Here is a 22,720-nt window from a genome sequence, read left to right as displayed (position 1 = left end):
TATGTTTAATGTTCTGTTTTGGGAGACAAAAATTACTATTCATTGTCAAATCATATCTTTTATATATATATATATGTATATATATATTTATGCTAAAATAGTTAAAAACACCTAAATAAGATATTTTTGAATGATGACAAACATTGAGTATGTTTTAACTTGTCTCGAAAATAATTTAAAAATGAAAACAAACATAGTGTTTGTTTTTGGTATAGCTTGTGAAATTACAACCCCCCTCCTTTTTTCTCTCTGGTCTAGTAAACTTGTTTTTGGTCAATTCTAAGTATCAATGTGGTAAATAATTGATTTGGATGTTCAGTTTTGAATTTTTGAGTTAATTGAAACCAAAGAATTTTAAGAAACATATATTTATTTGGGTTGATGGGATTAATGATGTTTGGGACGAGAATAAAAAAGTTAAACTTATAATTCTAAAATTTCAAAACATTGCTCATCAACAAAAATTCGATTTACTTATCATCGGACCAACGAGTTGTGAGTATGCAGCTCTCCCAAAATGAGTTGTGGACCATATACATGTTGTCATCCAATCAAACCACCAAACAAAGTCCCCACCACTTAGCTCATGAGTTTTCCAAAGACTGATCTGAATGGCTGATGGGGACCTCATTTTGTGGTACACCCTCTAGTTATAACATCATGGATAACTTATTTAATGTTTCTTCTCTTACCTGTTCTTGGTCATCATCATTACCTTTGCAATTGTGTGGACATATGACCTGTAAAATTATTCATCAAAGAAAGAATCAGGGTGAGCTGTGGGCAGAATATAATTTGTGTGTGCTGGTTGGCAACTGCTGCTTATTAGGGTTTAGTTGTTGAGATACATATATATGGGATTCTCTTCAGTATCTCTATCGAGATCAAGAATATGTACAGCCTTGCATGTGTTTGTATAAATGCACAAGTGGAGAGTTGATGCTTTGGGAGCATCTGTGTTTTTTTTCTTTTTTATGTTTTAGATTAATTAGAAGGATGCTATGTTTGAGTTGGATATAATCTCTTTTCTCTCAACATATTTCATACTTCTTCCATGTTAGAAGTCAACCCCAGCAGCATAAACTCATACTAACGCATGTTGATTCAATGTTATCAGAAATTGTATGCTCCATTATCTCTATTAATATGTTGATGCTGTTGTAATTAGTATTCCGATCCCCATTCAGTGTGCTTTATTTTATAGCTCTGATCCAAATATTTTTGCATCTTAAAAGAGAGAGATATATGAATAAAAGGATATCTCAAAACAAGTTGGAAGACAACATTTGACAATGCTATGTTATTTACATGTTAAAAACACAACTTCCTTTCCTCGGCCTGCTGCCAAAGTATCGAGACAAAGAACGACAGTACTATACATTTATACGTATACATTGTACAAAAATGCAATATCTACTCCTGATCATCTACGTCTACGGTTGTATTTCTCTGACCATCAGCCTCCAGATATCCTTCGGACAAATCTGTCAGTTGGAAAAGGCCAGAATCAATTAAAACTACGCATAGTACAAATGAATTTATACTTTAGTTTAATTTAAGCAAGAACAAAAGTTAGGTTTTGTACATGTGATTAGGTGTAGCTCACATGGGTTCATCAATAAATTAAGCCCACAAACAAACAAATACACATTTATTAAGAAAAAGATTAGCAATGTTTAATTAAATTAATTACCTGAAATCTGACTCAGGAGAAATTTGGAATCTGTCACAAGAAAACAAATAAATAAAATTATTTGTTTATTTGTTTTACTGTGTTCTTGCTTCTTGGAGTATTTTGTGATATCTAGGAAACCCGTTCTTGCATGCGGACACCTGCACCCATGTGACATCATGTTAAGATAAAGTCCCAAACCGTTCATGCCTATAAAAAAGGATCGTAAAAAAGATCATCAAAATTTATGACATCTCCATTTCTCGAATATGTCATCCTTTAGTTCAGGTCGAAGCTACTATTCGGTCCTAAGATGAGTCGAACAAGAGTGTGGAATTTTTTGTTGGTTTCTAATATAAATTATGTCACATCAGTATAATATAAGTTTAACTGTTGACACAACATAATTCACATCGTTTAGTCTTTTCGCACTCTATGCATATAAAGAAAAATCCTGTATACACGTTCTTTTTGTGTAGGGGTCCCGACGGTAGTTAATACTTATAGTAAGTGCGGAAAGTCTAATCCCAATAAATATTTTTAGGCAAAATCAAGTGTAATAATTTAAGTCATGACTTGTATGTCTCTCTTTCACCTATGTAGGGACTAAACATAATTAATTGATTGAATACAAATGAATTGTGCAGTTTGTTGATACTGATGTAATAGTTTAAGGTATGTGAGATGTGAATTTTGATTTTTTATTACGAATATTATTTTATCGTCTACTCCATTCAACATATACACCCTACGTATATAAGGATAACATCATTATTTATTTTATGAAAAGATTATATACACATGGGATCTGTATATAAAATAAAGTAAAAGATGAAATAAGATTTTACAACAGAAAATTCGATGTAATTAGGAGTAGATGTAGCTGTCCCCCTCCCAACCTTCAGTACCCCTGATTTTTGACATGTAATTTAATGAACCAAACAAAATTTTCCAATCAAAATTAAATATTAATTCACAGTGTCCTCTTTCCTTGAATTGAAGTATTCGTTCATGACCACAAATTTAAGGAAGTTTTAATGCCTACCTGAACTACAAATTGCCTAATTTACTACACAATTACTATAATTCAATTCTTAAATAAAAATTATAAATTATCATATGTTATTCCAGGCTCTCCAGGAGAATTATTAATATTGAAAATTAACTATGACCCACAATATACAATTATTGTGATTGCTTTAAAATTAAATTAATTTTTCACCAGACCCTAATTAAAATACACTACAAGCAAAAATAATATTATTATGAGAAACAATATATCTTAAGTTCTATAAAAAACTTTAATTTGTCATCATTAGTTTTTTTTGAAAAAAAAAAAAAGTAGTTTCAAGAATTAGTTTTAAATTGTCAATACTTATAAGGAGCGTTGCATGTATAGTTATAAATTATTCATATTTTCACTAAGCTGTCATTATATATTTATGTTCCGATTGTTGTTTATAATTACAATTCCTATATAATCATTTTTACTCATAAATTTTTTTAAAATAACTATTATGACGAAATGAAAATTTTTATCACTCATTATATATAAAATAATAATAATTCTCATAAAATTTTATCACTAATATTATTTTCTTAGTTTTCACTCCGAATTTCTAAGTGTTGCCAGGTTTCCTGGGCATGTTCTAGAAGATAAATGAACATGGAACGATCCTAACTATTCCTCCCAACGTGAGATCAACCACTGGAACTGTAACACCCCCCCCCCCTCCCCCCCAATTGATTTATGGTCATCTTCAGACAGCGCAGTCGCAGGCCCACCAACCCCAACTTGCATCCCTATAAATATAATCCCCCATATTTCACATTAAAATAAAAATTATTAATTACATTTATTATAAATTATATACATTATTCACTTACTAAGTATTTTATTTTATATGTGATTTTGATTTGATCAAATTCGACCCAATGAAAGAAAAAATAAAAAATTCTAAGCCAAATATTATGAAATGACCAGAGAGCCCTTTAAAGCTCAGGTGAGGAAGAAAGGGAAAGGATGATATTTGACTTACAGCTTCAACATCAATCTTGTAAACCAGCAGCTTCCTCCTCTCCCTACAACTAGTCCGGTAGGCCACCGCGACGTGCCCGATCGCCAGCCCTAGCGAAGAAACGAACATCGCCACCTCCATTGCCTTAACATATCCACCTCTCATGATGTAACTATTGCTATTAACAATGAATATATATGAAGCCTTCAACGACACGAACACCAGCGACACCACCGCGCACACGGTTGCCACCGCCAGGTAGGGACCCCGCGACAGCCTTGGCCCGTCGCAAAAGGTATAAACACCTAAAAGATCAAGAAACATGACGTAATAGTTAGTTGGATTTGTAAAGAGACAAAAAAGAGAATAAGGCTACTTTTTCTTTTTAAATTTGATTGAAATGACCATCTCGTCTAGAAGTTTATATATACACTTACATAGTATGATGGTTGAGCGAGCGATGGAGACGAGGGGGATATCGATGAGCGAGTAGCGGAAGTCGTAGTTTCTGAGGTGGGACGAGAAGGTATGTAGGGTGAGGGAGGAGGGCGAGAGGGAAGCGGAGAGGAAGGCGGAAGGGAGGAGGGCGTCGGCGATGACGAGAAGAATGGGGGCTGAGAATAAGAGTAAGGATATGATCATTGTGATCAAGAAGAAGAGGGTTTTGATCCATCTTGGGATTAGAAGTGACATTTTGTGCAATGTTTTATCTTCTTTGGAGAATCCCATGATGTTTTGGGGGGTGGAGAAATATGGTGGGAAAGTTATTATATAGATGGAGAAAATAAAGAGGGGTTGGAAAATGCAATGGGAGTTGGAATCTTTTACATGAGGAAGTTGTATTGGTCAAATAGAGGAGGCTTTTAGTATGTCTTTACACACACACTCTCTCTCTCCATCTCTCTCTTGTGTTCTTGTGTGGACTTAACTGCAATACCTGACAAACTTCTTGGCCACAATCAACTACGATTGTATTAATTTAAACTAGAAATTTCAGACAATTAATTACTAGCTAGTGAATTTGTAATGTCAATTAGACGGTTAATTAGGGTTAAAATCTCATTAATTTGCCTATAAGTTGGTAGATTTGGGCTACCTGTAACTAATTTGTACTTCCATTTTTTTTTAATTTTTTTTTTATTAGTAACCTCATTATTGTATTTTTGTTTCTTCTACTATTCATAATTAATTATTTTCTCAATAATAACCAAAAAATAATCTATTTTATTTATGTTGACATTTAGTTTACTTGTCGGAGGCGGTCTTTTCCATTTGTCTTACCAAGAATTTACCTCTCATGCTCATAATTAAGAGACACATGTACACACACAAATATATATATATATATATATGTATACATACAAGAACAAGAAACACCAACATGGCTACTCAATAATTTATATATATTTTTACATTCTTAATGGCCAAGTTTTTCTCTTTAGGATATGACCATTTCATATGTATCTGTTTTGTCAAAATGAAATTTCGTTCAAATTAATTATAAGATTGAGACTTTATAATTAACATTTATTAACTTGGCTGTAATTTATAGGTAAAAAGCTTAAAATTATATGCCTCCAGCGATTTTTAAATGTTACTTTCTTCAATCTCATTTAGCTAAAATTCATCACATAAAGACTAAAATGGTATTCAAATGACACGTGTTTTCTGAATTCGAATTGTAAATATTCAACTGAACGTATAATATATTGGATAGGTGAATGATTGCCACATACTTTAGATTCTAAAATTAACAATATATGTATAATACATTCATACATCGATCCAATACACCAAACGTAAAATGTAGCGTGTATGTAATTATCTGAATCCACCGTATGGTCGTGGTCATGGAAAGGCAAGTTGAAAGAAAATTACTTCAATACCCTTCTCAATACAGTATGAACAGTTCTTCTACTTCATTGTTTCTCATACGCATACATTCAATATTCAAATATGGAACCTCCCATAGGAGAGTCTTAAACCCAAATCATTAAATTTGTTAAATAAAGAGTTTGAACAATATTTCTTGAAATAGAGTACTGGTCAGGATAGTAAATCTAACTCCTCAAAAAATAATACTTGTCATAATTAAAAAAAAAAAACTCTATTAAATACATCTCGTTATTTCAAAACTAAAGTACAAAATTTATATTCTCTAGAATAATTTACACATAAAATTTTTATATGATTTGCAGTAAACTTGAGAGTTAGATAAAACTGTTGAGAAAGCTCATCTACTTCAAAAATACTATTTTCATCCAGTAAATTAGAATATTTACACTTTTAACCCATTAATTATGGAATGTTCACTAATTTTGATCCTCTAGTAACTTTCTGTTAGCTCTTTAAGAGAAAAGGCCACTTGCTAGCACGTATCTGTTATCCTCCATTTCGAACCATATGTCCATATTGAAGTTTGATCGCAAATCATAAATTAACTGAAATATTAATTTAGAGAAAATTTATTTGAGTGTTGCGTGGTTATATCTATAACTCAATGTCGATCGTCTAACCTAGAAATTGCTTAATTAATTAGAACGCAATAATCAACATTTTAAAACAAAAAAAGACAACATGAATAGCACAATTGTGTTGTTGAATTATTAAAACGTTTTTCAAATATCAAAGTAGGAACCTGCTAGTAAACTCCCCCTAAATTGAAAATTCTCATAACTTAGGCTTATATCCAAACTTATGATAATTGTGAATAGTTTATATAAGAGCTTCATACTTATCTCATTGCTTTTGTCACTAACTCCATGATTCTCATAATTTAAGCACAAAAAGTGTTAGTCTTTTTCCCCCAAACATGGTCTTACTGAAACTAGTAAAAAGTTGAGAAATTCGTATCAGTTTTGCTGATGTGAAGTCAAAATTTTTGGTAAAAGCCTTTGTACAACTTTTAGTCAAATGTCACCAACTTCTTATTGAGAGTTGGTGCAGATCATTTTGATTTTTCTCTCTTTTTCCTTTTCCTTAAAAAAGGCCTCCTTACTGGATTTGGTATCTTTTGTGTAGCTCTAAGCCCATAAGCCCATCCGCATCAAAGAAGATTAATTATGATACCAATTGTTAGGGCTTAGGTTAGTAAGCCCATCAAATATGAATATATATATATATATATATATATATATTATACTCACACATCCAACATGCACACACATGAGATTCAAATATAAAATTTTTCAAAAAAAGTATTATGTCGGAACTATTGAGTTGTCCAAATAACTAATGAAACTTGTTTTCAAATCCATCATTGCAAATTGAAATTTGGCCGTGACATACTTTCTACTTGCATCAACCAATTACCTTGTAATGTTCAATGTTACATTATACAGATATAAAAATGACAAAATGATAAGAATTGTGGAGATTTCTATGAATGAATCATATAAGTTATAAAAGAAAAGAGAAATATTAAATTAAATAAAATATGATGAAATTCCAGAATAACCCAATAAGAAATTTTAGCCTTTCTTTTTTGATAACTTTTTTTTTTTATCTTAAAATGATTTTTTATGACAAATCTTAACGAATGTTGCAATGTGCCATTAATACTATGTTTTAGGGGTGTAAAATGTAATAACCCGTAATATTGGGGCCACTGTAAGAAGTCAAAAGTTAAACAGCTTCTCGAACTTCCCCCCTTTGCTCCTCGAAATTCCCAACAAAAGAAAAGTAGGACAAGGAAAACCGAATTCGAACAGAGAATGGCAGCGAGATCGCTTTGGCGCGCCAAAGGTAAGCTACTTTTGGCCGTTACTGCGGTGGGAGGAGCCGGCGCCGGAGCAGTGGCTATTGCAAACTCCGAGGACCCGGCTTCTGCACTCAAGCTCTCTACCTCCGTTCCCATCCGCCTCCTGCGCGATGCCGCCACCGCCGCCACTATTGCCTTCGGTACGGTTGGCTACTGTTATCTTCAAAAAGTTCGCTTACGTATTTTCTTTGAAGCAATTTATACTCGTTAGTTCCACTGGACGTTTTGTCTGATATATCAGAAGAAAACAATATTCCCTCCTCCCAGGTTTGAGAGAAGCTTCCAGCATTTCCAAAATTGAGCTCATTTTCTCCTGGTTTTTGTGTAGACATGGAAATGCTTTTGGATTAATTTCTCTTTACTCATTTTCATGAAGAACACGTGTTTTTCTGAAGTTGTATTTGGATTTTATCTTCTTAGTTGAATATTTTAAGAATTATGATTGGATGGTCGAAGTAGTAGAAGTAAGAGCAATTTATATTCTGATGGAAAGATGGCAAAACAAATGAGGTATGTTTCTAGATAGTAAAAATTCTAAATATGAAATTTAAGAATGGAAACATTTCATTGGTCTACTAAGTAATGGGACTTTGGTGACTAATGCTTGCAGCATTATAAGGAGATATTACGGTTTGTAATTTCTTTTCAGATTATGAATACTCACTCTGGGGACTGCCGGAGGGTAGCATAGAAAGGGAAAGAGCAAAACGTGAAGTTCACACCAGGAGCGCACTTAGGCTTCAAGAACTTTGCTTTAAAAATGGTGGGATATACATCAAGCTAGGACAGCATATAAGTCAGCTGGTATGCTGTTCTCACGCAGTTCTTTGTTGTTACTGGTTTTAGATGTAATGCTTAACTCAGGACTTCATTAAATTGGCCTTGTTTTCAGGAATACTTGGTTCCAGATGAGTATGTAAAGATAATGCGAGAATCCTTGTTGAATAGATGCCCAGTGTCATCATATGACCAAGTGCTTGAAGTTTTCAAGAAAGAGCTTGGAGGGGCACCTGATGAAGTAAGTGTCTTCATTCATTTCAAATAGCGGTTGGAACTCATATAGTTCTTCCAGGTCAAAACGAGCATTAACTTGATTTTGGGTATATGGATACAAACAACTGTATCTCTCATTAACAGGGTCCTCTTATCATCTAGACAGCTGATCAAAACTTTTTTCTTGATAGATCTTTGATGAATTTGATCCGATCCCCATAGCAAGTGCCTCTTTAGCACAGGTTCACATTGCCCGAACTCATGACGGACAAAAAGTTGCTGTAAAGGTGTCAAAAAATTCAACCTTCGTGCTCATGTAGTCTTGATGACTTAATGAGTGTCATCTTCTCCTCATTTTCCGGTTATTTGACTCCATTTCAGGTTCAGCATACTCACATGACGGACACTGCAGCAGCAGATTATGCAACTGTAGAGTTAATTGTAAACACCTTGCATCGGTTCTTTCCTTCCTTTGATTACAGGTCTAAAATGAATTTTATCAAGACATTTTCTTAAGGTTTTCGCTTTTCAATTATTGATGGTTATGGAGTTGCCTTTAGAGTTTAACCGATAGTGAATACATAATACTATATGTTGTACAATGGTTTGCGCTGTTTTCCCTTTTGTTTTTGTTTTCTTTTAAACCCATTGAAAGATTGAGTTTTTAAGTTTTTGTGCAGGTGGTTGGTTGATGAAGTGCAGGAAAGTTTACCCAAGGTTTTTTTCTGAGCTGTACTAATGTTTCTTTGTTGTCTTATGTCCAATGAAATCTGCTGTCTCACTTCAGTAATTGTATACAGGGTATTTCATATTATTTGTGATGTGTGTCTCCTTTTGTTGTCACTGAATATTATTTTATCTGCTAGCCAAAAAAATTACAAGCAATATCTTTACTAGCCCAACAATGAATATCATAACAATTTGGTGTGGAATTAAAAGATTGTGTAACATGTGGCGCATCTTGGCTCAAATTGCACCCTTGGTTTTGTCATAAGCTTTTGAACATGAGTAGGCTCCGTTTTCTGCTCCCCTTTGTATATCTTTCATGTTTTTCATCTACTAGACCGAAATTTCCACTGAACTTGGTCAGCAATTCCAAATTGTTAGTTTTTCTGCATGTCTAGTTAGGCTCATTCATATAGTATTATTATTATTATCAATTCCAATGTACCCAGTTTAAAATGTGATTTTTTCAGTAATAGTTAATAATATTATGCATTGGATCTTGTGTTGCTTCTACATGCAATATTGTTGTTTCAGTTGGTTTCTGCATCATCCCAAGGGCCCTATTCTTTTATAATTCTTTCCAGTTCTTGGAAAAATTTTCTTGACAGTTTACTCTGGTTGTTCAATCTCTTTTTTGATGGTGCGTTTTGTTGTAATCTTTATCACTTCCAAGAACAATTGTTTGATAAGTTAAATGAACTTCTCAGGAGTTAGATTTCTTGATTGAGGCCAAGAACAGCATAAAGTGTATGGATAACTTTCAGAGGTTGTCTCCACATATTGCAGAATACGTTTATGCTCCTAAAGTGCATTGGAACTTAAGTACCTCCAAGTTGTTGGTGATGGAATTTATTGATGGAGCACAAGTAAATGATTGTCGGGCCATTGAGAAGCTCGGTATTCGGCCAAGTGAAGTGTCAACATTGGTAAGTTTATGTGTTTCCTCTATCAAATTCAGTGATATGATGCCACAAAAGAGAGATCAGACTTTTGTTAGAAAACTATCCTTCTGTTTTAGATGCTCTTGTACCATAGCTGCTTGAATTTCATTCATCCACTCATTCTATATTTCAGCTATGCAATATCAAAGAGCCATTGCAGCATTGATATTGAACTTGCTATCCGTTGTCAATTGACTGATGATATCAATGGCTCAATTATTAAGCTTAAGTACTTGAATAGTCTTTTAATGTCCTTGTCTTAAATATGCTCTGTATTCTTGCTTAATATGATAAGATGTTTGTTCTACCGTATGCAGTTAAGTCAAGCTTTTGCTGAGATGATGTTTAAACATGGCTTTGTGCACTGTGATCCACATGCTGCGAATGTGCTGGTTCGCCCTTTGCCTTCTGGCAGTAGAAGCATTTTTGGTGAGGCATTCTTTCAGTATGCAAACATGCATCCCTCTTGGTATCTTTAAGTACAGAGTTAATCTAATTGATCTCACTGAAATTGATGTACATGTATATCAGTATCCTTATAGCCGCCTCCTTATTTCTTGCATATTGGTTGCATGCAATCTGCATTTTGATTCTTTTGGTGAAGACTTTTTGGTAATAGCCTTAAGCAAACTCATGTTTCCCACACCACTCAATAAAAACAAGCGCTGCTAAGGTTAGTGGTAATACAATTATACTTTTTTTCTTTCTCCCACATTCGCTGGTTTGTAAGCACCTATATGTGATCTTATGTACTAAACCTTAACGGAGACTGTAAAACTTGCATGTGTTTGAACACATGTAATCACATAAGGCAGATACTTTAGTTGCTCTTGATTAATCAATACCCTGCTTCAAATTCATTATTGTTGAATAATAGCAACCAGTTGGTATCCTTTGATACTTTATGTGGTTCAAGTTGCACCTGCACACTTTTTGAATTTGAGGCGCATTACAGCTTGTTTCTTGCTTTTCTCTGTCTTCCAAGTTACCCATTGTTTTAGTTGAAATTGGTTAATTGGCTTAACTCGATAATTTCTTGCCTTTCTCATGCGCAGGAAAGAAAAAACCACAGTTGGTATTGCTAGACCATGGTTTATACAAGGAACTTGACTCCTCCATGCGAATTAACTATGCTTCCCTGTGGAAGGTGCCTGTGTTTTCTGTTAAAATGCCTGGCTCTCTTATGGTGTTTCTCAGCCTGAGTCTCCCTTGGTGATACTATCCCTTAACATACTTTGCAGGGTCTGGTATTTTCTGATGCCAATGCAATTAAAGAAAATAGTGTCAAAATAGGTGCTGGAGAGGATCTTTATGTGCTGTTTGCTGGTATTCTTACAATGAGGCCATGGAATAAAGTCATTGATCCAGCTGTGGATCATCTGGTTGTCAAGGGCACTGATACTGATCGTTCAGAACTCCAGGTACCACATGTTAAACTGTGTTGTTCTAGAGATCACAGGTTTCTCAAAATCTTCAAGGATTATTCTTCAGTTTGTCTGGATTTGGTTCTTGTTGCATTTGGAAGTAATGATGATTATCATGGCAAATCTTAGTTTAAATTTCTTTCCTATGCTATATGTAACTATCTTCAAACTGAAAGTTCTGGATAAGAATTATGCATCTTTATTATGTTAAGCTTATCCAGAGCTGTCTGTGAAGTATATATTTTGAATTTGGGAAGGTCTATTTATTACCGATGCTTAGAATTTCCTTTGTTTGGCACCTGCATTTCCTGATTGATAGAGCTTTTCTCTTTCTTTCTTTGTTTGCAGATGTATGCTTCGCAATATTTTCCACAAATCACAGAGCTTCTGAGGAGACTCCCTCGTGTTATTCTTTTAATGCTAAAAACAAATGACTGCCTACGTGCGGTTAATAGAGCGCTGGTACGTAATGTCCTTATAACTTCTGAGATATAGACTTAATACTCTGCCTGCACATCATGATGCATGCAGTTGTTGAAATTGGAGCTGTCCAAGAATAGTACTCTGCTGCCAAATAATTATTTTAGTCGAGGTTGTCAATGTGGCATGCTTAGCTATATTTATGAATAGCTGAAAGCCTACATCTCTCAGATATTAATGAGTTTCTATTTGCAGTCTTATAACAAATAAATGTTCTTTAACCATTCCATTTCAATTTCTTTGTTTTTTTCTGGTTAACCCTTCTCTTCTGAAAATTTCACTTAGCCCATGCTTTTCGTGACCTACCATAAAGCAGCTATATGCAATCCTCAATTTCCCTTTCTCTTGCATCTGTTCGGAGTGTAATTTAGGATCTTGTTGTACAACAAGGCAAAGTTATGAGTTTGAGTACATTACTCTTCTTGATCCTGACAAGCAGCTTTATGTTCTTAAACAGCTGGAAGGTTCTTCTCTTGAGACATTTTTGATTGTTGGAAGAGTTTCTTCTGAAGCAGTTATCGAGTCAAAATTGTTGCAGAGCAGGTCCCTTCTTTCTCGGCTTCTTGTGTGGTTTGAGGAGCTTCGTTTAGAGGCTCGGTTGTTTGCAATGCAGATTGCACTATGGCTTTTGAAACTTCAGAAAACTTTGACATTATGAGAACAGATCAGGTTTCGCATAGATTGATTCATTTTGGAAAAAGAACTCCAATTATTTTTCAGGTGTAGAAAACAAGTGTTGATTCTTTTCTAATAAACAAGTGTTTTTTTGCCATTTCTATCAACAGATTACATGTATAATTGCATCAAATTGATGCTTGCTGTTGTAAAATCCCAAACAAGGGCCATTCAATTGTAAACTATCGACTGGAATGTTAGCCAATGCAAAAGCAAAACGTCAGACTATTATTTCTCTAGTTTATTTTATCGTCCATCCATTCTTCAGATATATAATCGATGAGGCTAAATGGTTTATAGAACTTTAGTGCTGTCTGGTTTGTATGGTTTCTGCTGTTGTCACAGCCATTGTCGAGAGGGCGTCTAGGATTTGAACCAGAAATTTACTCTGGTTTATAATTTTTCTGCATTTGGTAGTTTGTGTCAGACTGTTGTACCTATTCTTCTCGTTGTAATAGTGTGTCACAGGGGATATGTGCAATATACGAATTTCCGACTATGCAGACCTATGTAATTATATATTTATAGTTCGACTACCTTTTTCTGTAACAAATAAAGTGAAGCTTAATATCTAATATAAGCTTATAGTTTGTTTGTGATTCTAAAGAGAGTCATAGTTTGAAAAAGTCGTGTTTTCTCTAAATTTCAAATTCAAATTTCGGGCATTTTAGTAGTAGTAGGTTATTACCTAATGAAAACAACGTTTCTACCAAATTCTCTGACAGCTCATATTAGTATTTGGTAGATGTGGGGAGTGAAGTGATCCCATAAATTTTAGGCTCAAATCACATTAAATGCTTTCCTAATTTGATATTTAGGGTGGTATTTACAATGAAGGCCAATTTTAGGGTTCTCACGTTTTTCTCCCTTTTGTGTATAACGTCTTCTTCATCATCATCCCTTTTGTCGTTGGACGAGCTTTTCAATGGTGGTAAGCATGCACCGAGAGGTGGTTGGATGGCGAAGAAAAAAATGATAGAAGATGGGGGGCACGGAATATGATTTTTTGAGTGAAAAAATTGAGATAACTCACAGTGTGTGAGGTATCAAAATGCTTTCCATTAAACAGGCTTTCTAACGGTGGTAAGCTTGTTCCCAAAGGTAGTCGGACGGCGAATTTATGAGAAGAGAAGAAAACTAGAGGTAGAATATATACATACAAATATATATATATTAAAATAATATATTTTAATTTTTGATAAATATGATTAAAATATGAGTACGAATTTAAATCAGATTAAATATAGGCCATTGATTTAAAAAAGGTATTTTTATCATTGCAACATCAAACTTATGTTCAAATACATAATTTTTTTTTTATCACAAGGACTTATTTGAATATTTTGAGTATTACATGATAATAAAAATTTTACCCTAAAAAGTATCCAAGTGGAACAATTAAGCAACTATTAGAACATAGTTATATTCATACATCGAAAATAAAATTGAATTTTCCTTAACACGGTATATGTGCAAATATCTTTATCCCCAAAAAAAAAAGTTACATTAAAAAAATAAAACTTTCAAATTGTCTTTAATCTGAGAGCAAGGGACTGAATTGAAATCGAAATGACAAAGTGAGGGATCAGAATAATTTATTTCAAACGAGTTAAAAGTTTTAAAATAGTGTTTTAGTAAAATTGCATTTTGACCACAAATTGGCGATTGAAAATTGTTAGAGGGGCTAAATTAAAGAAATTGAAAGATAGGGATTAAAATGAAAAGTCAGAACCAAAAAATAAAATTTATTCTTATAATTTTTTTTTAAAAAAAAGGGGCCCATGATGAGCACTTTATGAATATAGTGGATAGATATTGGATTCGTGAAGAATTTCCTTCCTTGTATAATGGGAATCTTATCTAGGGGCGGATGCTTCCTCAAGAACAAAGAATATAAGTTTTTGCATAAATGCTCCTTCCCTATTAATATAATAACTACTACTCCCCACTTACCAGCACAAAATTGCTGTTTTGCCTTTACAGGCATTATTTGTAAAATCCTTTTCAAAATATAATTCAGACATATTTCACTATTCTAAAAAAAAGAAATATAACATGGACTATAATCATTACATATATATTCTTTATACAATACTTTTTAAATATCATATCAACTATTATTACACGTTCAGTTACATACTCAAAAAAATATCTAATCTCAATTGAATACGTTTCATTTTATTTTTTCACATTGAAATGAAACAAAATGAAATGTCAAGTACTCATACCCTTAGTATCCCTCATACAAGGCCCACAAATAATAAAAAATTGTAAGTTGTTTATAGACAAATATGAACAAAATACAAGTAGCACCATTTAAATTTGTAATTTTTCACAAGAGTGTTCATATTATGGCCTCTTTTTTCAATAAATGGAAAAAAGAATATATAGATTAAGCAAAACAGAAAGATGTTTGATGTGATTGAAAAATTCTTATTCAAATTGAATTTAAGTTAAATTAAAGTAATTTGAAAATAAGTGTGATATATTTATCATATTATTTGATAACTTAAATCTTAAATATCAATCATACTGTAAGTGTATTGTACATGTTATGTTATTGGTGCAGGTTCGAACAACCTAACGTGGGCTAGAATTTTCATTGTGATTAGTGGACGAACATTAACAGTATTACAATATTATTTTAGTAATTTTAAATTTTTTTGATGAACTATTTTAGTAATTTTAATAATAGTAAAAATATATTCTGCAAAGGAAATCTTCACTTTGAAGCAAAAACGATGTCGTGCGAAGTCAAACACTGCCGCGCTGGCCAAAAAGAGCAAAAGGTCATTGCACTTTTTCAGTATTCTAAGAGAAATATCTCAAGATATTTTCCATTCACAAGCCGTCATACTGCTCCCTCCAGCGCGTGCACTTAACCGTCTTTGAATTTTGCTTCCCGACAAATCAATTAATTGCAATAACTAATTAGGTATAACTTGGAAAATTATGTCAAATTATTTATCACTATTAACTGATTATATTTTAAGAAAATTTTACATTTTCTTTAATAATTTATAAAGATATTAAATTGTTGTAAAATAATTATCTCCAAATTACTTGATAATTATAATCAATACAGAGTAATTCTCTCATGCTTCAACAAATTTGTATAGTTTTTTAATTATTAGGTTGAATTGTATTATCATATAAATTTGAGTTAATTACACTTAGACCTTCTATAAAAATACAAAATTCTACTTTTTTCCTAGAAAATTTTGAAATTATACTTACACTCCCTTAAAAAATCTCTGTTTACAACTAACCCCTCTCATTAGGATTTGGACGAAAAATACTATATGAAGTTTCAAATTTTATTTCTCATTTTACATTCCCCTATTAATATTTTTATACTTATAAAAGGGGTAAATATAATATATATAAAGCCAAAATAGTGTAATTATAATAGAATGTTATTCATGAATTATAGCATTTGAGTTATGAATTAAAAAGTTAGTCATTTTTGTATCTTTTTTACTTTACATAAATGAGGTCAGGTGTGAAATATGCTGAATCTATTTTTTGAAGCACAGATGAAGTATATGAACAAGATACTTTCAGAAAATAGATACAACACTAATGCTAATTTTTATCCCATATATCGAAAGTAAGAAAAGTACCAAAAGATGACTACCTTTTGTATTCATCAACAGCTACTTTCTATCTAATAAATATATTTCATGAACAATAATTTATTATAATATTTTACGTAACATTTTACTGATGCCAGTATTTTCATCCAAACTCTAATAGAAGAATTTAGTTGTAAAGGGAGAATTTTTAGGGATAAGTATAATTTTAATTTTTTTTCTAAAAAAAATATAATTTTATATTTTTAAAAAATATTTAAGTTGAACCTAACCCTATAAATTTTGAATGGGAATTCGTATTATACATATACATGCGAATAGTTGACTACATTTTGGGCGGTAATTAAATAATTGGGAGTACAGATGACTTATAAATTGACCGAATACTTAATTAATTTCAATTGAAAAATCTTTATGAGAGTCTTCAGAGGTCATTTTCTTTAGAATTTAAATATTAATTAGGAGTATATTTGAGTAAACTTATAAATTTAGGGAATCAATATTGATCCTCCTTAAAAAAAATTAATTAAAAAGACATAAATGTTAAAAGAATGGCATATAATATTCCATTTAATTTTTAAAATTACAAAAATCAATGTTATTTATTTTTAATTCAAAAATATTACTCAGATTTTGAATATAAAGTTTAGTGTTTGTATTTTCAAAAAAATGAAAGTGTACCTGTGAGTTAGAATCACGCTCTAAGAAATCGCGTGGGCAGAGGTAAGGTCGTCCCTAAGTGACTCATCTGCCTGATCTGTTCTGCTGCAAGATAAGCAAATCCCCACTTACTGAATACGAGGGAAACCATCTCGATATCTCCTCTATTTAATGCAATCGCCGGCTTCCTCTTCAGCCACCGCCACCGTTGATTCAAGCATGGGTGATAACACCTCCAGCCACCGTTACACCTCCCCCAGATCCACCTCTCTCACCACCGCCAATCTCAACCCCCATAGCCCTCTCTTTGGTGAAGGCGACGAAATTGACTGCGACTCAAACGACGGAGATCCGGCGGTTTGGGCCGCCTTCACCCAAAATTTCCGCCAAGTCCAATCGGTGCTGGACCGGAACAGAGCCCTGATTCAGCAGGTGAACGAGAACCACCAGTCGAAAGTCCACGACAATCTGGTGAAGAACGTGACCTTGATTCAGGAACTCAATGGGAATATCTCCAAGGTCGTTTCGCTTTACTCGGATCTGTCGTCTAATTTTTCCAACGTTGTTCAGCAGCGGAACGGCTCCTCCGGCGACGCCAAGAGCAACTCCTCGCGGAAGAAGTGATGAAAGAACGTGATTGAAATTCGCAAGTGAAGTTCAGTTACTCTGTCATCGCTTTCCTGTTTCGATGTTTGTTATTTGGAATACGATGTTCGTGCTAAATCGCTAGTATATATCAGCTCCTGTTTTGCATCTTCCAAATAAAGATCAACTCATTTTTAATCATTCATCTTTTCTATTTGCCATTATCTCAATTTTGTTTTTCCTGTGACAAATATTCACCTGAAAAGAAACTGTCTAATATGTATATACACAGTATGTGTATAAAGTATTTCTTTAAAGCTAAAAAGTGAGAAAAACATTTAACACAGTTGCATGTACACTTTTCTTAGTTACCAAACGCATTAATAACAGCCCTTGTTCCCTATTTCAAACGACTGTTCTATTTGACAAATCTTATTATATACATGTTACGTGATTGAATGCCTGAGAAGGGGGGCTCTCGTGCTTCACTGGATAAAAGCGCAGGTCTACCGCTGTGTTGCCAGTCTACCACTTTCAACACAGCGCGACTTCGCCGATTGAGAATATGCTTTGGATAGATAGTAAGAAGGAGGCACTTTTACTCTCTTTCTAGTGGGGCTTGGAAGGAAGCAAAATAGCATTCGGTTTACCAGATGGTCAGTGGGCAGTATATAAAATATTTAATGCGATCAGACTCGGCCTGCATGTGTGATAATTCACTTGATCCTTTTGCCCAAAGGCCTGTAATATGTTGAGGAAAATTTGAATCGCAGTAAGATTTCAGTAAATACTGGATCATAGTTCACAAGCAATGGAAGGGTATGACTTGAGTGAATTTGCTTTTCAAGTGTATAATTGTACATGTCCCCTACCAGCTAAAAACAGGCAACATAACAACTGACTACTGAAGTTGCCTGTCTGACCTAAAGGACTACCTAAATATATATAGAGAGAAAGGGGATGCAGAAGCATACACGTCCATAGAGCAAATATGAGGATTACAGAGACAATTCACCGCTATCTGAAATAATAACCGTGCTTTTGGGTGAACCACTCTGCTTTCCTTCTGCTTCGATCTTGCGCACCACATCCATACCGGAGAGCACCTTTCCGAACACAACATGACGTCCATCCAACCTTTAAAGCATGACATAAAAATGTAACAAGAGCAAGGTTCTTTGGAAATTACACATAACAAAGCTCTTACTGATCTCGAGCTACAAATAGCATAAAGAGCAACAGGTATTGAAAAGACAAATGGTAGAGCATAACAGGTTGCGTCAGATGTAACTCCATTACCAGTCTATGTGTTCATCCAGTTCGCACACAGGTTTTTTCATATAAGTTTTAAATAAGGTCTACTTACCAGCTTGTGGTCACTGTTGTAATAAAAAACTGAGATCCATTACTATCCGGTCCAGAATTTGCCATTGAGAGAACTCCTGTAAGGAGAAAATATGTATTTCAACAATAAGGTGAACAAGGTTACCAGATTGCTCAGCTTGTGTTTTGTTTCACTCCGACAATGGATGCATGGCAGATTATCGATTAATGAGCCACTGCAAATGTCTTACAGAAAATACTCACCGGGACCAGTGTGCTTTAACTTGAAGTTCTCGTCTGGAAATCTATCGCCAAATATTGATTCCCCACCACGTCCATCACCACGGGTGAAGTCGCCTCCCTGGATCATAAAGCTTGGTATGATGCGGTGGAATTGACTCCCTTTGAAATGAAGGGGCTTCCCACTTTTTCCAATTCCTTTCTCACCTGAGATAAAAGAAAGTACACTGGGGATTAGGACATACAAGCTTCCCAGCTCCTCTTATCGTTATGCAAAAACCTAGACTAACAGTAGGGACAGAACGGATGGGTGCATGACTGACTGAATCCCATCTTAGAACTGCTCTGGCAAAAATAAAGAAAAGGTCCAAGAATGAACGAATTTGTTAAACATTTTTAAATGCCAATCTCCATCTGTAAACAAGTATGTCACGGTTGATTGTGACTATCATTTGCTCAGACCACACATATCAGGTTCTCAACAGTCAAATTGCAAAAATATCAACTTCTGCTTCAGCATCTAGTACTTCATGTGCTTCACTAATATTCGGTGATCGTATTGTACTACTCTAAAGTCGCATACAAAATGATCTTCAATTCTTTTTTAACTTGGGCATGTGTAAAATTATGTGAAGCACAAATTTTTGAAGTCAAATAGTTTCGCGGATTTTGATATGTTTAATCCAAAGACACGTTCAAATACTGATAGTACTGCATGACTGCAAACTGTACCTAACAAGATGCACAAATACTTTAGTGTAAATTCCATATCCAAACTGCAGAACATGTTTAACAAACTTACTTGATGTCATTAGCTGTAAAACAGAAGTAAAGCACTAAAAGGGAGAAAATGTTACTCGGCTACCCGTGCAAAGAGCGCGAAAATTTTCTGCAACCAAAAATGAAAAAGTTAAGCACAAGTCCATTTGCAAAAACAAGCACAATAAATAGAAGCAAATTGTTCAATTTGGTTCACTTGATAAGCTACCTGCTGTTCTAGGTACTGTTTTTCCAAAGAGGCCCATCACAATGCGACCTGAAAATGTCATAAGTTGTATGGTTATGCTTCTTCCCATATAAAATAGCAGTAGCCACAATGATCTGATAAGATTATTGCTCGGTTTACTGTTATTTGTCCATTAATTCATACATATCATTTGAAACTCTTCATAACTTCCCTACGACAATCAGCAACTTAGAATATCAACTGCAGTTTGTAGGCAAACATGCTATCAAGAGTGCATTTAGGCATTTGGATCACATCTAACAATTTCAATGTGACAGCAGCTTAGAGTATCAACTGCTGGTGAGGGGAATATGTTATTCAAGCGCTCCGGTATTTAGTTGACTTCAAACCATTTCAGAGTGAGACCAGCACTCTACTACTACTCTGTAGTGCAGGAATCTGGAATCACATTCTAGCAGTCGCTGAATCATGCTTTAGCAGTGGTCAGGTATACAGATCATGGCTGCCAATTGCAATGGCGAGAACTGTTCTAGTTAACGCCACTCAATGGCATTAATAGTTGTCATGCACAAGCACTGGCTAGAAGAACACAGTCCAAATATGTAACATGCACATATGCAATCAGCAAGCCGCATCTAGGCACACAATATACTAGAATAAAGCTAAAAACTAAAATCAGAAGAGAGTAAAATGCTAGAAGTATTCAACCAAAACATGGTCCATGCGTGCTAATGACAGCATACTGGCAAAAAAAGATTTGCAACAAGATATACCTATGCGTTTCCCGTTAATTTCAATATCAAAGTAAACTTTATGCGTTACTTGATCTACATCGGCCAAAGTGCCCACCTAAGAAAAATTCAACAAAAAACACCCAACAGATAAATCAACGAAACTAAGATACAGATAACAATTCACGCGAACTTAAAATTATCAATTTTCAGTTGAAAGATCCAGAACTTATTGTCCACCTTCCCATCCCCAATCGCGTTTTGCTCGGATGGAACCCCAGCGTCGCTCAACCGATTCTGAAATCCAAAACTTATGTAAATTTCCAAATTCACAACGATAAAATGAGTGCGTCTTACAAAGTAATCCACGCACAATCTGGAGTGGGGAAAATCAAAATCAGCCGAAAAAAGAAGGGAGGGAGAAAACGGTACCAAAATCAGAGCAAGGGTTCCGAATAGAACGAGAACCCACAAAAGCACAATTGGAAGCAATCTTCTAGTGTTGGCCATCTCACAGGCAGAATTGTGATCGGCGCTGTTGGATTAAATTGCGAAACAGTAAAAGAGAGGAGAAGTGGAAGAGTAGAAATCAGAGTGTTGGGATGTTTTGATACGATGAATCTACTACGTGTCCAGACGATGGGAGAGAAGTTTCCATATTAAATAAATTCGCCATTTTTTATTTATTTATTTTATTTTGAAATAAAAACGACAAATTTTTATATTTTAATAAATCAAGGGTAAAATACATTTTGCCCATGAAATTATTTTACGTATCCTCTAAATTAATAAATATAACACTTATTCTCTACAATTAAATTTTTAAATAATATTGTCCTTATATAATATATATATATATATTTAGTTCAAAAAACTTCTTTTAGTATTTTGTATATTAATATTTAATAAATTTTTTTAATTGAAAAAAAAATCTATATATTTAGTGAATTAAATAGTTCAAACTTTTTTTTACAGACTCAAAAATTAACTAATATATGAGTATAATAAATACACAAAAAAATTCATAAAAATATTTTCTTAATTTAGTAATAAAATTAAATTATTCACTATTTATTCTTTTACATAAAAATGACTAATTACATATCAGTTTTTTTAACATATTTTTTAAAAAATTATGATAAAATATTTTAAAGCATATATATATATATATACACAATATTTTTTAAGAAGCATATATGAGTTGTTGGTTATATTATATTGTGTATCTACAATATATACTCCGCTTTTAATTTAAATTCTCCACTTATTAAAAAAATAATTAAAAATAATTTAGTGATGATTTAATATATAAAATACTAAAATATATTAAAAATAATATAATTGTTCAAGGCATGGGAGGCATTTTTGTCAAATCGAGAGGATAAATGTTACATTTGTTAGGTTAATCGGGTAAATGCTACATGACGAATAGTTCAGATGGGCAAAACATATATTACCCATAAATCAATTACTAATATCAATATCAAATATTTGTGTGTAATAATTATCAATAATTATAATAATTATATACTAATCGTTAATATTAAATCATTATAACTAATCAACACTTACTATTAAAATAGAATGATCACTATTATTAAAATAAAATAAAATTCTATGTATGGGTAGAGTTTGAATCTATAATCTCATAGTCACGGACCATTCTTTCTACTTGTTCATATAAATAAAAATTTGGTTTAGTTCTTTTGATTCTTGTACGTTTCATTTTCTTTTTCTTTTGTTTTAATGCTGAAAATGTGATTATATAATGTATGTCAGCATCAATCAATTGATAAGTAGATTAATTTGATCAATAGATTTATATTAAATTAAATAAATATTTATTATAATAAATTATTTATATTAAGTGAAAATAAATATGCATAAGTCTAATGAAATATTTGGACTAGCGGTAAATGCTCAGTCAATGTG

The 22,720-nt window shown here is 33.3% G+C and overlaps 4 protein-coding genes across 4 annotated transcripts; 2 read left to right on the top strand and 2 right to left on the bottom strand.

Moving 5' to 3' along the window:
* Window positions 1-1,244: 1,244 nt before the first annotated feature.
* Window positions 1,245-4,512, bottom strand: LOC105167207 (uncharacterized). The gene is made up of 4 exons (XM_011086829.3): window positions 4,128-4,512; window positions 3,712-3,995; window positions 1,694-1,833; window positions 1,245-1,484 (listed from the first exon to the last, which is right to left on the bottom strand). Exons 1-3 carry the CDS (start codon window positions 4,417-4,419, stop codon window positions 1,768-1,770), a joined length of 642 nt encoding a protein of 213 aa, XP_011085131.1. The 5' UTR covers window positions 4,420-4,512; the 3' UTR covers window positions 1,245-1,484; window positions 1,694-1,767.
* Window positions 4,513-7,327: 2,815 nt separating this feature from the next.
* ATH9 (ABC2 homolog 9) lies at window positions 7,328-12,928 on the top strand. The gene is made up of 12 exons (XM_011086609.3): window positions 7,328-7,590; window positions 8,100-8,254; window positions 8,343-8,468; window positions 8,635-8,730; window positions 8,825-8,925; window positions 9,124-9,160; window positions 9,877-10,095; window positions 10,428-10,539; window positions 11,166-11,257; window positions 11,352-11,531; window positions 11,883-11,996; window positions 12,472-12,928. The coding sequence occupies exons 1-12, from the start codon at window positions 7,404-7,406 to the stop codon at window positions 12,670-12,672; spliced, it is 1,620 nt and encodes a 539-aa protein (XP_011084911.1). The 5' UTR covers window positions 7,328-7,403; the 3' UTR covers window positions 12,673-12,928.
* Window positions 12,929-17,050: 4,122 nt separating this feature from the next.
* On the top strand, window positions 17,051-17,728 carry LOC105167052 (uncharacterized). Its single transcript, XM_011086608.3, has one exon. The coding sequence runs from the start codon at window positions 17,114-17,116 to the stop codon at window positions 17,564-17,566; it is 453 nt and encodes a 150-aa protein (XP_011084910.1). The 5' UTR covers window positions 17,051-17,113; the 3' UTR covers window positions 17,567-17,728.
* A 550-nt stretch (window positions 17,729-18,278) lies between these two features.
* Window positions 18,279-21,426, bottom strand: LOC105167051 (peptidyl-prolyl cis-trans isomerase CYP19-4). The gene is made up of 8 exons (XM_011086607.3): window positions 21,221-21,426; window positions 21,029-21,085; window positions 20,831-20,906; window positions 20,079-20,126; window positions 19,956-19,979; window positions 19,115-19,297; window positions 18,894-18,969; window positions 18,279-18,664 (listed from the first exon to the last, which is right to left on the bottom strand). The coding sequence occupies exons 1-8, from the start codon at window positions 21,296-21,298 to the stop codon at window positions 18,526-18,528; spliced, it is 681 nt and encodes a 226-aa protein (XP_011084909.1). The 5' UTR covers window positions 21,299-21,426; the 3' UTR covers window positions 18,279-18,525.
* Between the last annotated feature and the right edge of the window lie 1,294 nt (window positions 21,427-22,720).

This window comes from Sesamum indicum, linkage group LG7 (genome assembly GCF_026168435.1).
Source record: "Sesamum indicum cultivar Baizhima isolate 11 linkage group LG7, ASM2616843v1, whole genome shotgun sequence".
Taxonomy (NCBI): Eukaryota; Viridiplantae; Streptophyta; class Magnoliopsida; order Lamiales; family Pedaliaceae; genus Sesamum; species Sesamum indicum.
The sequence above is the reverse complement of the archived record's forward strand: the minus strand, read 5'-3'. Positions and strand labels throughout refer to the sequence as shown.